Source organism: Heliconius melpomene, chromosome 12, assembly GCF_056956725.1.
Source record: "Heliconius melpomene rosina isolate 202511_hmr_F chromosome 12, ASM5695672v1, whole genome shotgun sequence".
Taxonomy (NCBI): Eukaryota; Metazoa; Arthropoda; class Insecta; order Lepidoptera; family Nymphalidae; genus Heliconius; species Heliconius melpomene.
The window spans coordinates 10,374,332-10,387,830 of record NC_140400.1 but is presented as its reverse complement, the minus strand read 5'-3'; the positions used below and the strand labels follow the sequence as shown (position 1 = coordinate 10,387,830).

General features: G+C 31.8%; 1 protein-coding gene across 1 annotated transcript; it reads left to right on the top strand.

Moving 5' to 3' along the window:
- The first annotated feature begins 1,141 nt into the window (after nt 1–1,141).
- Nucleotides 1,142–12,769, top strand: LOC146533816 (alpha-amylase 2-like). The gene is made up of 10 exons (XM_085194532.1): nt 1,142–1,300; nt 4,276–4,454; nt 5,951–6,102; nt 6,448–6,628; nt 7,996–8,111; nt 8,936–9,172; nt 9,848–10,118; nt 11,214–11,414; nt 12,295–12,456; nt 12,689–12,769. Exons 2-10 carry the CDS (start codon nt 4,284–4,286, stop codon nt 12,698–12,700), a joined length of 1,503 nt encoding a protein of 500 aa, XP_085050658.1. The 5' UTR covers nt 1,142–1,300; nt 4,276–4,283; the 3' UTR covers nt 12,701–12,769.
- Nucleotides 12,770–13,499: the final 730 nt, after the last annotated feature.

Below are 13,499 nucleotides of genomic sequence, written 5' to 3'. Positions count from 1 at the left end.
TGACAAGGAATTTATTCCGCCATGTTAATAACAATCGTCGCTACGCGTTGCTAAGCAACAGCTTGCAAAGTTTGCTGTTTTAAGAAAACGTCACCCACAGTGAGTTTGCTTAATGCATACATGGTGCGCGCCGATATACATTTGTATACATTAACAAAAATTAGATGATTTCTATAATTTGATATTCATCCTTATGAAAATAAATATAATAGTCACTTTTAGCATTTCATCTAGATGGAAATTATAATTTACTGTATAACATTCTAATAAATAATTAAGATGTGACTGATTCCAAAGGACCTAGCCTTCGGGCGGCATAATATGAGTATGACCGACGCGAACGGGCGGATGACTTTGATGATTTTGTAAATTTTTATAGATTTTCGAATTACTATTATTTTTTATGTAATTATTTGCTGCTTATAATTAATTTATCTCAGTTCGGTTATCTATACCGATGTTATACACTTAAAATATCGTAATTTTAATAATTTGGGATTTTATTTAATATTGTTCGCAAAAATTAATAATTATTTAATATAGAAAAATGTATAGTACGCGCGCACGGCATACTTTAGGTACTTTTTCTAATATTAAGAATTTCCTTTAGTTACTTTTACTTCTTTTGTTTGTTCATTTCGGTTACTCAGATATTTTTTCTAATAATAAATCTCCACTTATTATAATTTTTAACTTATTTTAATTATTTAGGCTTATATTTTCGCGGGCGTAGCCGCTTCCGGGCCCACTAGTATATATATATATATTAAATAAATAGCATTCTCCGTTGCGAAATGATAATTCTAAGCAATTTCTTTGGGTATAGCAAATTTATAAAAATCCTACCTCGCTACAGAAATATTAACAAAATAAATAGGTTGTAACAAGCGTATAAAAATTTCGACGTAGCTCGATGAGAACCTATGACCTAGTAGTTAGAGCGCTTGAACAGTTTCCAAGAGACGCGAGTTCTAATACCGTTAAAATATTCCTAAATAAGCACATATTTTCAATACTTTTTATTAATATTTATTTGCTAATAATTACCATAAAGATCATCTTTCGCTATTAATATATGATATGAAAGATATCCTTTGTACAGATATTTTTATCAATCGTAATTAAAATTTGCCTAATTGATTAATATAAAATTGTTTGTGTCGGTTTATCTCGGATTATTGTGGAACGATATGCTATCGAGAAAGTAACTGAGATTTTATCGTACAACTATATAAAGAAAATCGTAGTGGGAGAGCTAACCAGGTTGAAAATACAATTAGTAATAAGATAACGTTATTAGGTGAGTGATTATTTAATTTGTTATTAATATTTCTAGAATAAATTTGTGTGTTTTGTAATATTTTTTTTAATTTACTCACTGTTATAGGTTTTAGTAGTTTTCAGTTATTTATTTTTAACTTATAACACAATTAGACCTTATAATAATCTCTCTGTCTCATCTCTCTATTTCAATTTTAATATTTTGTAAGTATTTCGTTTATCTAAATGTAAATACGTTAGTTAAAGTGTCACATGGACTAGTTGAAATATTTTTTTATATATAAGTTGTACTCCGCAGATTTTGATCATCTGTGTCATTCTAATTCCTCTGTGTTCCTCTGTTTTCCTTGATTTACTTATAATTTTTGATGATGGTGAAGTGAATATTTATCGGACTATCAGTAAAGTTGACCAAATAGTGGTGTCCTCATCAACGTCAAACAGATGTTACGGTGTTTTAAGGACCAGGACTTATCTATGTACATTCCTAAGATTCTATGATATGCCCGAGTTTTCCCCTATTCCGTATAGTTATAATAATACATGTGGTGGATTTAATCCCGACTCAGGAAAAAAGCACGATGTTGAATTCTCTGAGGAATGTCTCGGGTCCTGTTGTTACATTTCCCGAATATTTCTTATGTAAAATGCACATATTAAATAAACCAGATCAACGTTGTTATTATTATTGAGTCCAATGATAAATAATTTAGATAATAGTAAACTATTTGTTTTAATATGTGATGCAAGAAATATGATTAAATGGATATACTCGTATATTAAAACTTCGTGTATAGGGCAGGTCCATAGTGTCTTTTAGTGATTTTTAATTATTTAAATTCTATTATATTTAAAAAATCTATTATTGATAGCTGTTTCATAGAAACCAAGTAATAATATTAAGTGATGGTGTGACCAAACAATAACCTACTTAACAAGGTGAATTGAGAAACAATGGTGCGCAAATCTTTTCTATCTTCATTTAACACGAAGAAAATACTAATTACTTACATAAATTGTGCTTGCGTTTATATAAAACTAGCGACCGGCCCGCGGCTTCGCCTGCGTGAACTACGTTATTATTAATTTCTTTCTCCATGAGTACCTACGTCCTATAAGTGACGTCCATGCAAAATTTGAGACTCCTAGCATATGTAGTAACAAAGTTTCATACAAATTTTCAACCCCAAAAACAACCTCTTAGACGTCGAATATTGCGAATTCCCGTCTTAGCGAGCACCTACGTCCTATAAATAACTCCTATGCAAAATTTGAGATTCCTAGCACATGTAGTTACTGAGATTTCGTGATGAGTGTGTGAGTGACCTTTCGATTTTATATATATAGATAGATAGATAGATAGATAATAAGATATTGGTAATACCGGCTTAGCAACTATGCGTATTATCAATTATTATAAACCGGATATTTGTATATCAATAAAATTACTATATATTATATTACTATCACATCAGTCTGCTAATCATAATTATCATTTACACAAAATAATAATTTATTGTATAAAATCTTTAATGCTGTTGTCTTTCTTTCTATTGATACATGATAGCCGTTAATTGAAATCCCATTCGAAACATTGTTTATAATATTTAAGCTAGTTATAATCGATCCCGATCTTTTAAACTAGTGGAAAGTTAATAATTCCGCTTACATATTGTATAAATCGTGGTGTAGTGGGACTGTAAACGTGACGATTGTGGATTCAATTCCTACTCGGGGGAATAAATTATCTTTATTTTCCTGCTCTGATCAACTAATTGCAGCATTGAGTTTCGCAATTCAACAGACAATGTCTCCAATGCATGCAGAAAGCGGAGAACGTAGTGTTAAATCACTATGTCCTCTCTAGTTACTCTCCTATTAACGAGATTTACCTTTAACCTAAAAAAAAAATTTTTTTACTGTTACGTAAATTATGTTAATATTCAGTTCGCATAAATTCGACGTAATCTTCCAAATGCTTTCAATTTTTAATGGAAAGACGCTGTAGATCAGAAGTGTAAACGGGAGAACACAAAAGATATATTTAATAACAGATTTTACCTTAGTCGTGTTCTGTTACTTTCAATTTATTCACAGAAATATATGTAAGGATTGGTAGAAAAACGTTTGTTGGTAGAAAAAATAATGAAAGAAATGTTTCTAATTTACGTATATCGAATGTCTGATTCTTTGTCTATACTATGTATTATAATTGGAATTAAAAAAAATTGTAAGGAAATATAAGTAACAAAATGCTTAATCCATTTAAATGATGATAGTTATAGGAAACATAGTATTGTTATTTTCTTATTCTACTCGTATATAAGTATTTTAATTGTTTTTCCAAACTGTATTAATTTTCAAGATATCATGGATTCGAACACTAATATCGCTTGCCTATAATATAAAACCACCCACAAGTAGGATTCTTTAATCTCAAACCATATAAGACGTATCTTTTATAAAAAAAATATTCTTTTGGAACATAAACTATCCAGTATTCTATCATTCTCTGTAAACTCGATCGTTTATTTCGATATGAATGTATGTAAGTATGCTTAAATAAGCCTATTTGTTGCAATCCAAACGATGTGCAGTTCGGACTTGGGTTACTGATAACATTATCTAATGCGATTGTGAGTGTAGAGTAAAGTATTAGCTAGCAATTTCTTTGGTTTCACGATTTATTATTAAATTACAATCATTTTTATTTAGAATTCAATATTGATCAAAGTATCAAAAAAATAATTGTAATTAATGGAAGTTTACGAATTTAACTTCGTTAAATCTACTTTTCTATGTAAATCATGAATTTCTGTTGTACATTTTTGGACTTTCATATTTTTGACCACAAAGCCAAAATGAGCTACTGATAAGCAGAACAAATATAATTAATATGACCTCCAGATTAAATCTATTAAATTTTAATATTAAACTACTAAAAACAATAAACTTTTGCTTATTATCTAATTATCCTGCATTTTTGGTTTACAGCATCCAGGATGATACGTCTCATCCTCCTATTGTCGGCCGTCACTCTGGCGGTGGCATTCAAAAATCCACACTATGCGTCCGGGCGGACCACTATGGTCCATCTCTTCGAATGGAAGTGGGATGACATAGCAGCTGAATGTGAGAGATTTCTTGGACCACGAGGATTTGGTGGTATTCAGGTAAATAATAAGTTAATACAATTATTTGTAGCTTCACGTATCTAAATTGAGGTTCACTGTTTGTTGTGATTGTTGAGGTTCACACAAGCACAGCGTTGACTTCGGCCACTCAACACGCAATGCCTCCAGAATTCGGAGGAAAGTGGGGAATGGAAGTGTCTTAATGGAAACCGAATGTTTTAACACTATTCGGTTCACATGTTCCCTCTGCCTAGCCTGCTACGTTTGGGAGCACGTTTTGGTACGCAGGTCCTGCAATTATAGCAAAAAGCTAAAAACACCATATCTATTACATTGTACTGCCCCTTTTATGAGCTTCGATAAATTAAAATAATAATTATTAGAAGTAATTTGTCCTATCAACAGCTTGATGACAGTGTACGTCTATGTATATAATATGATATGAACAACGACAGATGAAAGTAAATTTATAATCATTTCATTTAACTGAGGATATAGTGGAGATACGGAAAGCAATCAAGGGTATGTGATGTTTACGAGAACGAGCTCTTCGCGTAAACCTGAATTGTTTATGACGACAACTCAACGTTAAACCTCTTAGATGCCGTTATTAGAATTATTTAAAAACATTATTAAAATATTATATTTATAATCAAAACATAATAATCATAAAAGATAAACATTTTATTTGTTAAATAATATTATTGTTTTTTTTATTTGATTAATTGCTTTATAGTATGTAGGTATAAAATATCAAGATAGGTAGATAAACCTAGTGTTCAGACACTCCATTCCCCATTAAGACACTTCCACTCAATAGTGGCGGAACTCAACGCCGCGCTTTGCCTTATTATCAGAGCGAGAAATTGTGCTATATGCGGGATACAGCGTGAAGCTAAAAAAGTGTTTTTTTTATTAAGCTTAAACTTTTAAATAAGCTCAAACTATTTCAATTACCGTTAAAGACAGTTTAGAAGCAATCCGTTAGTTGATTAAACCTAAGGTGAAATAGGGATTCTAGGAGACAAGAATCAATTTACTAAATAAATGGTCGGAAATTTAATTTGCAGAAAAAGGACTGCGCTCCTCAGGAAAAAATAAGACAGCCCATGATTAAGTTACTCGTGGAAAATATATAGCTGTATTAAGTTTGCTCTTTGGTTAACGATTCGACGGCTTTATAGGGAATGTGTACAATGTTTTTTTTATTCTGGATGCGGAATTTGGTCTAATAGTTTTTTTATTAAAAAAATTGACACCCTCGTAGCGCAGTAATGAAACGTGTAACTTTAAGTGTGAGGTTGTGGTTTCGATCCCGACTTAGGGATATAATTTCTTTTAATTTTATTGCAAAAAATAACAACAACAAAGACAGAGCGTATTGCAATATTTTAAAAATTAGGCGGAAAGTGGGGAACGCCATTCCGTTAATAAATTTTATACATTGAAATATGAGTCTCATATAAACTTTATAGGCATTTACCAATTAAATAAATAGGTTATAATATAATATATAATATTTAATTTTTTTGTAGATTTCACCACCAAACGAAAACTTGGCGATCTGGTCTCACAACCGTCCATGGTGGGAACGTTACCAGCCCATCTCTTACAGACTGGTAACACGATCTGGCAATGAACAACAGTTCGCTAATATGGTGCGACGGTGCAACAATGCTGGAGTAAGGTAAAGGGAATAGTTGTTTATGTTTTTGTATACGTTCTTGCGGGTGTATAGTGTGAAGACACTCCGCTCTCACTTTTCGCTTAATTGTCTATCTTCTTATCAGAAGGAGGAAATGCCGGCCTCATTATATTTTCACATATATGATTTTTATTTCAATACTGAATGGTGTTAATCGAAATGTTATATCACTATATTCTTTTTTCTACCCCAAAAATTATTGAAAATGTTTGAATGTAAAAAAATTAGTAAATTGTCAATAATTAATATTTGCATAACTAATTTTTTTTTGTCAAAAATCTGAATTACACTATTTTCTATTTCTTATACGTCCTCTTAAATTCTTAGGATCTATGTAGACGCAATCATCAACCATATGACTGGTACGTGGAACGAGAATGTTGGTACTGGTGGCAGTACCGCCGACTTCGGTAACTGGCACTACCCTGGTGTGCCGTACGGTAGAAACGATTTTAACTGGCCAAATTGTGTTATATCTGGCAATGATTACGGATGCTGCGCAGATAGAGTAAGTTTAACAATATTTTGGAATTTATTATGGAATTAGCACGAATGATAATATTAGAAATATGCTAGCAGTAATTTGATTTTGATAGTATATTAATTATATGAAATAATAGATATACTATCGAATGGGATTTGTACTCACGACTGACACTTACTGTCAGAAATGTACTATATTTTTATTAAATTAAACAGCAAAGAGAGCGGAAAAATTTGAGATTATTTTTCAGATTATGATCTCATCTCAAAATCTGTCCATTTTATACCATGGCACGCTAAAATTAAGATCAAATAATCAGATCTACGGTGCCTTGCAACACAGAAAAAAACATGCTTTATTTATATTACTCATAAAAACTATAACAAGCATATAATTGTAGAAACCTCTTCGGAGAATGTAGTGTTAAGACATGTCATTCTGCAATATCCACCTAATTTTAATATAATCCAATTCCATTCCAAATCAAATTTTTGTTACATATTCATGTAAAATGTACCATTTAATTTGTTACTAATACATAAATAACACCAATAACCGATTTTCATGTTTGTCACACAGATAAATCGTCGGCTTAAATTATAATCGCCGTGATAAATCTAAATACCGTTTACAAATTTATTTGGAATGAAGGCACGTACGCTTATATCTATTATGAATGTCACATTTCATACGAGCCTTACGAGCTTTGAAAATCGAAATTTAATTTTCTTTTTTGTAAGAAATATTTTTTCACACAGACCTTAAAGGATTCTGATTCAATTTTATAAGAAAAACGATTTAGTAATAAATGAAAAGTGTTTTGAGTTTATTACACTTAAGATTTCAATATGATTGAAGATTTGAAAGGCGTAAATTTCTTAGAAATCAGTTTCTTTTTTTTTATGTAAAATATTATTTATATCAAATTCAATAACAGAAACTTTATTAGCGAACTTTGTAAATAAAGAACTTGAACTAACGAATTAAAAAAAATAAAGAATTTAAATATAATTATAATAAAGTAATTAGTGCCCCCAACTTCATTTCTGTAGATTTTTGACTTTTACGTGTAGACTCTAATCTCTTAGAGTTCCACTTGAGTGTCAAGTGTTGAGTTTCAGCTCTTCGATTTTTATTACGTATTGAAGAATGCTCATCATGGCGAGCAACTTTTGCTACGATGGCATTTCCATATTTTAATAGTTTAGCAACCTAGTCTTTTATGGTGCTCCCTTAGGTATTGCAGTCTTTAAAATCAGTTATATTCTAATCCTAATATAATTTTTTTAAACCCATCCAGTATATGCGTGTACAAACATTAATATTTTACTGTTTTTAATATTTTTTTCATTTTTATATAGTAATAAATAAATATTTAACTTGTCATTTAGGTGCGTAACTGCGAATTATCAGGCCTCAAGGATTTGAACCAAGGGACAGAATACGTACGTCAACAGATTGTAAACTACATGAATCATCTCATCAACCTGGGTGTAGCTGGATTCAGGTAAGAACTGCAGTTCTTTCTTACTAAAATAAGATATAAGAGGGTCAGATTGTCGATGATTGTCTACCCGAAAAAAAATGTTTTATAATTCCATTATAGTGGAAAATAAACACCGTTACACTTGCGCTGTGCCACTACGCCTATATCTTCTAAAGATATATAAAAAACATGAAAAATATATTTTTTTCTATATCTTTAGAGGATTTTTGAACAAACATAAAACGTATTGTAAAAATGTTAGATATGGGTGCGAAGTGATGGGTTTATGGAGTAGGATAACTGACATTTTTAGGGTCGTGACCGGATTTATACAGATTGTAAGGATTCAATGTGTCTTTTAACAAAATATATTATAGAGAATGGTCTAAAGCATTACATTTTATTTCATCTAAAATAGCCGTAAGAAAACAGCGTATATAAAATTTCAGGAAAACCGTTTCAATATTTTATTATGAAAATATCAAAATAGGTACCAGTGTGTATATATGTGTGCAAATGTTAAGACAAGTACATAGGCAGATCTACGCATTTCTCGTATAGCAGAGTTGGCAGACCTATATTAGGACACTTTATTCTCCATTTCCTGCCTATGTTCCAGTCATTGAGAGAGAGTAAACAGTATCTAGTTTCTCAAATTCTTATGCATCTTATTTATTTTCATAAATACGTAAATAAAAAAGATTACTATTAAGTGAGAACTTTATTATTTGCCATAAATTCTTCTCGTAAGGAAAAAGAGGCAGAAATAATCTAATGTTAAGACACTCTTTCCCCATTTTTCACAAATTTTAGACTTTTTAACTAAAACAAAACATTATTTACAGAATCGACGCTGCAAAACACATGTGGCCAGGTGACCTCGGCGTTATCTACAACAGATTAAGGGACCTGAACACCGATCACGGTTTCCCATCAAACGCTCGCCCCTACATTTACCAGGAAGTCATCGACTTGGGTGGCGAAGCTGTCAGCAGGGACGAATATACACCTCTAGCTGCTGTCACCGAATTCAGATTTGGCTTAGAATTGAGTCGTGCCTTTTCTGGACAAAATCAACTTAGGTAAGATTATAAAATCAAAATTATAAAATCTTTGTAAAATTATTTTTCACTTTTTAAGTTTTTAGTTCGTTGTTAGAAGTCGGTTTTTCTTTTTGTTAAAAATTAATTTATTGTTTGAAGCTTAAGTTAATAGCTAAATTTTAAAAATACCATAATTTAATTAAGACAACTATTACTAATAAGCATTATTGAAACTTCTTTTAAGACAGATAATTCCAATTAAGATTTTATATGCAGAAGGTAGTTCTACAATGGCGTGGCGTTCATAAGAATGCTCGGAAACTTAATGAATAAATCCTTTCAAGTACAAAACGTTCATAGACTTCGAAGAAATAGAATAGTTTTCTACAAATATTATTCTACAAAATTAATTAACGTCATTGAACATATAAATATCGACTTAAACTAGATCCGCTTTATAGTAGCTTACTATATTACATTTCAATGATTTTGGTGAAAGAATACCTACTCGTATATAGCGTATTATCCTTATCATAAAGACATTCTAAAAATCATCTTCATGTTGTATCCTCAGCAAAGGGTGCAAGATACTCCGTTCTCCACTTTCTGCCGAATTTTTGAGGCATTGCGTGTTGAGTAGCGGAACTTAACGCCGGGATTTTGCCTTGGTGCTAGAACGAATAGGAAATAATAATATTTTTCCTTTAACTACAGATGGCTAGTAAACTGGGGTGCACAATGGGGTCTTCTAGCATCAGTCGATGCTTTAACCTTCATTGACAACCACGACAACCAACGAGGCCACGGCGCCGGTGGTAGCGTATTGACGTACAAACGCTCTAAGCAGTACAAAGGAGCTATCGCGTTCATGTTGGCTCATCCGTATGGTGTACCTCAGTTGATGAGCAGCTTCGACTTCCATGATTCTGAAGCTGGACCTCCTATGGATAGCAGTGGGAATATTATATCTCCTTCTATTAACTCTGTAAGTATATAAAAATATGTCAGATATATTTTTTAGCTTTACTGTATTCTATATTTAGCAGGGTAGGCAAAAGGAACCTAACCCTAAGAGACTCTTTTACCCACTCTCCGTCCAATTTTCGAGACATCGCTTGTTGAGTAATGATGCTCAACGCTCGCAACCATTGATACGTGTACAGATAGATGCTGTGCTGTTGCGTGAGAACATATACACCTACCTTAAGATATAATATTAATTTATGCATTTATATTTAGCAAATTCCAATCCACAACCATCGCATCATATTTAACAAGATTTTTGTACTCTCGGTAAGAAAATATTTGATTTAAGCTAGAACTACTCGAAAAATTGGACAAGGTACTGCATGATATTAGTTGATGATTGTTATGATCCCTGTATAAAGAAACCCAAAAAAAAATCTATATTTATAGCACATTTAGTATTATTCAAAGTATTTAGTGAAATTGAAACAATTATGTAGGAGTGAGTGTTCAAGACAGCACATTTAGGTTAAAATAAATGATTGTAAATACAAAAACACATTAATCTAACAGTAAGTGGAAGAAGTCAAGAGTTTAACATTTACATCGTAGTGTAGTACGCATTTAGTACATTGCGTAGGTAATTATAAATCTAATCTAAATATATTATATAAAAAAGCATTAATTCGGGATTTTATATTATTTATTTATTTATTTATATGTATTTTGTTCTTGAGGTAAACTAGTATTAAGACACTCCGTTCCCATTAAGACATTTCCGTTCCCCATTTTTCGACGAATTGTGAAGACTTTGCGTGTTAAGTGGCAGAAAACAACATCAACGCAGCACTTTGCCTCGTTACCAGTATGAAAAAAATAAATTTATTGAATTTATTGAGGCCAGTCGTAGTGCAGGGCACAGAGATCCTCATCTGAAGAAATGCCTACCCTGCCGTGTGCGGGATACAGCGTAGAGCTGTGTTTTTTAAAAAAAAACACAGCTTCACGCTGTGAAAAAAACATGATTTCCTCGAATGGGAATTCGCCACGTTTTCCATCTACAAATCATTTAAATATATCATTAAAATAACTAAAATATAATTTCACTTTGCAGGACAATACTTGTGGAAACGGCTGGGTATGCGAACACAGGTGGCGACAGATCTACTCGATGGTAGCCTTCCGCAATGTCGCTGGTACCACCGGCATCAACGACTGGTGGGATAATGGTAGCAGTCAGATTGCCTTCTGTCGTGGCGGCCAAGGTTTTGTTGCTTTTAACAATGATAATTGGGACTTGAACCAGAATTTACAGGTAAATAAGCTTAATTTCTTTTTGTTTATACACTCCTTTCCTTACACGTCGCCCATTTTTCGAGAATTATTAAGTGTTGTGTTGCGGAACTGAACGCTGCCCTTTGTCTTGTTAATAGAGCGAGGAAATGAAAATAATTCATACGTCCGAAGAGGAATCGAACCAATAAATGTATTTACGATCAGACGCGGTGCTGCTGCTCTACGACGGCTTTATTTCTATATTTAGTGTTAAATAGTATTTAAAAATTATAAAATTATATTTATATTAAAATAGTTGCATAAAATACTGAAATACCCACATCGTTGTCTTATAACTTCAGGGGTTTTCTTCGAGCAATTCTCTAGAATATGGAGTTATATGAAAATTAAACGCTAGGAAGTGCATTTAACTTAATTTTATATTATAAACAAGATCCTATATTGTTTAATATTAAGTTTCTTGTCGGAGTAAATTCATAAAGGTACTAAAACTTATGAGTTTTATAAGTAATCATTTGAAATGAAAAAACAAATTTTATGAATAGTATAAACCTTATTACACCCTCAGATATTATAAAGGTACTTAATCTCGACCATTTAGTAGGTACATAGATAAAAAAGCACTATATTAATAATTGTAGTAATATTTTTTCTTAAACTTCACTCTGTATACTTCATATAGCAGACAGAGAGAACCTAGTGTTAAGATACTATTCCACACTTTCCTCTTTCTTTTGAAATGTTACGTGTTGAGTGGCGCAACTCAACGCCGGTTTGCCATGGTACCAGATCGATGAAATGAAAATATTCACAAATACCCTCTAATGGGGTTCGTACTCACAACCATTGCACTACAGTCGCACGCTATAACTAACTATATTATTTACACATACTTTCAGACCTGCCTACCAGCCGGTAGATACTGTGACGTCATATCCGGTGAAAAGAGGAACAACGGGTGTACAGGAAAAACTATAACAGTCGGCTCTGACGGCCGCGCCAACATTAATGTCGGCGCTAACGATTATGACATGGTCCTTGCTATACATAGAGGAGATGAGGTAGAGTTTTATTTAGATTGAATCCTTTATTTATATCTTAATCTATTTTAAATTTTAAGGGGGTGGGATATCATTATCATATTTCACGCTGTATCCCTTATATAGTACGGTGGGCAGAGGGAATTAAATTAAATATTTTTGGATATGTGATAAGGTTCCATTTCTTTAAGCTATATAAAATAAATATAGTTGACACATTCTTTAATAAAACACATGCATTTATTTGTTTCAGTCACGATTATAAAAAACTGCTATGAAACATTAACACCGAATAATCATTAAATGTATCCCACCTGAAAAGTTGAAGATTGCTTGCTTACACGAAAAAATACTATATATATATTTTTGTAATTAAATCATAGAGCTCATACAATTATTTTATTTTTGATGATTCCTTTAATGTTTAATTTTCACCAGTATTAATGTGCAATGATTTACAAATATTATTGCTTATTTATAAATACCTAGCGGTCCGCTCGCGGTTTCGCCCGCTAGATCTTCACAATTATTTATTTACTAATCTGAATAACTTTCGTGTTCTAATAATTATCATTTGAAACATAAATTGGAAACTAAAATTTCGGCCAATAAAAAGAAACTAATCAAACTACTTATAATAAAATATGGGATTCGAACCTACTACCCTCGCGTTTACATTAAAATAATAAAAAATATATATATATTTCTAACTGGTAACAGTTTGATTATCTAAGTAAATTATGATCTCACAAATCAGTGGCTGCTTACGAAGTTAAATTGTGTTGTTCAACTAAGTTCTAGACTTAGCAGATTGTTTGACTGTTGGATCGAAATTTGACACTGTTTAGTAATGCCTTAACACAAAAGTTACCGAGCAAACTCCAAAGTAAACATAATATTATTAGAAATTCTTTTCAGCTAAGACAGAAATTCACTAAATATTATATTTCATTACAAATTCTTTGCGAAGAAAGTTGTAAGTTTGTTTCATAAGAAAAACTTGTAAGTTGCGGTTATATTAAGGCTATAGTTATACATATCCATACCTATATTATAAATTCGAA

Excerpts from the sequence above, each read along its gene's own strand:
- LOC146533816 (XM_085194532.1), top strand. The coding sequence starts at position 4,284 with ATGATACGTCTCATCCTCCTATTGTCGGCCGTCACTCTGGCGGTGGCA. Across the intron at positions 4,455-5,950 it reads GAGGATTTGGTGGTATTCAG|ATTTCACCACCAAACGAAAA; the intron begins GTAAATAATAAG and ends ATTTTTTTGTAG. Across the intron at positions 8,112-8,935 it reads CTGGGTGTAGCTGGATTCAG|AATCGACGCTGCAAAACACA; the intron begins GTAAGAACTGCA and ends CATTATTTACAG.